The following is a 1,499-nucleotide window of genomic DNA, read 5'->3' on the forward strand; positions in this document are numbered from 1 at the left end:
CTAAATACCCATGAATGTCATTTCACAAAAATAGAAAATATTTGTTTATATTTTAGTTGTAAAAAATCAACAGAAAACCTAAAATGGTCTTTGACAAAATAGCTGAAATAATTTTTCGTGAAGAAAATCCACATGTCTAAATTTGATTGGAACGTAGGACCACGTCAGACTGCCACGTGGTCCTCCTGTAGCATTTAAAAATTTCTCGTTCCTGTAGATGAAGTTTGCTTCTTAATTTTGGCAAACAGAATGACGAAGTATCTCCAACTAACACATCTTCAGCGAGTCATTTTAGTGTCATGATGGACGTTGTTTTCTCATTCCAATTTTTAGCATTCATTTTATATCTGCAGACACACTGTTTAACATTATCCTGTTCTGATTATCAGATACGAGCTACACGCCATACAACTAGCAAAGCTTAAGGAAGTGAAAATGGAAAATGAAAGGTGTACTAGTGCTGATGCATGTGAAGTTGAAATGGCAGAAGCAAAGCACATTGGAGTAGCAAGCTTAGCACCTACAACTCCATAACATCACATAGCAATTCTTGTATCTGTATCCCGTAGCTCGTCTACGGTTCCAGTAAACATTGGACTAGATCGAACCTAGGTACAACCTTACTCCAACATGATCCGTTCTATGGGTTTTGCCTTTCTAAGTAGGCGAAAAAACAGAATATAGAACCAGGCTAGGGAAATGTAGAACCCATATCTTCTAATTTTTGTGCTAATGATATAGTGATTTGTCGAGGCTAATTAACGGATTAGGATTTGTTTAATGTAATGTAGAGCAACTGGGTCGTAACTCGTAATTCTACGTAATTGGTATGCATATCTTCCACAAACCACCGGCACCCCTTTCTCTTAGAATAGTAGAATCACTAACTGCCGATGTTGGAAAGCTTGAAATAATGTATGCGTCTGCTATGGTTTTCCTTGGCCGTCCGACTCTTTTTCCACCGAGAAACGGTGAACAGTCCATCTCCACTATTGTGTCGTGATTAGACTACCATACATTACATACCCCTGCCTTTGGTATTCCATTACCATTAGTTAAGGTTTCTTCCCCAGGCACAACCAGGATAGGTGTGTATGTAATCTACTCACGGCACTGCTGCCCCCCTATGCTTGATCTTGAGCATAGCTTTTTGTTGGGTGTGCCTCAAGGTTAATATTTTCTGGGTATCTATTGGCATCACTTGTTACTTGAACGCTTGATTTGTTGAGCCTACAAATACGGACATGAATTGTAGAACCATTATATCCAAGTCTCTTTTAGTCGTACCACAATTGAGTGCATTACTGATGGTGGAGGAGGATTCCTTCATTTATTCGTTTAGAGTTTGCCTTGTATTTGGTCACTGATCTCTTGTATGTGTTGTTCTGGCTATAAGATAAACAAAACATATCTTCATGTCAAAACAACTTTTGAAATACTTGTGCCAAATGTTAACTAGTTACTTAAATAGTTAACTCAGTATTTAATTTTTTTTTTTT

General features: G+C 37.7%; 1 protein-coding gene across 1 annotated transcript in view; it reads left to right on the plus strand.

The window, feature by feature from the left end:
* The window catches only part of LOC101295670, a 6,598-nt gene extending 5,944 nt beyond the window's left edge, over positions 1–654 (plus strand). The window contains exon 4 of the mRNA XM_004290165.1: positions 390–654. Coding sequence (XP_004290213.1) covers positions 390–534 — 145 coding nt within the window. The 3' untranslated portion in view covers positions 535–654. The remainder of the gene's footprint in view (positions 1–389) is intronic.
* Positions 655–1,499: the final 845 nt, after the last annotated feature.

The sequence above is a fragment of the Fragaria vesca genome, linkage group LG2, assembly GCF_000184155.1.
Source record: "Fragaria vesca subsp. vesca linkage group LG2, FraVesHawaii_1.0, whole genome shotgun sequence".
NCBI lineage: Eukaryota > Viridiplantae > Streptophyta > Magnoliopsida > Rosales > Rosaceae > Fragaria > Fragaria vesca.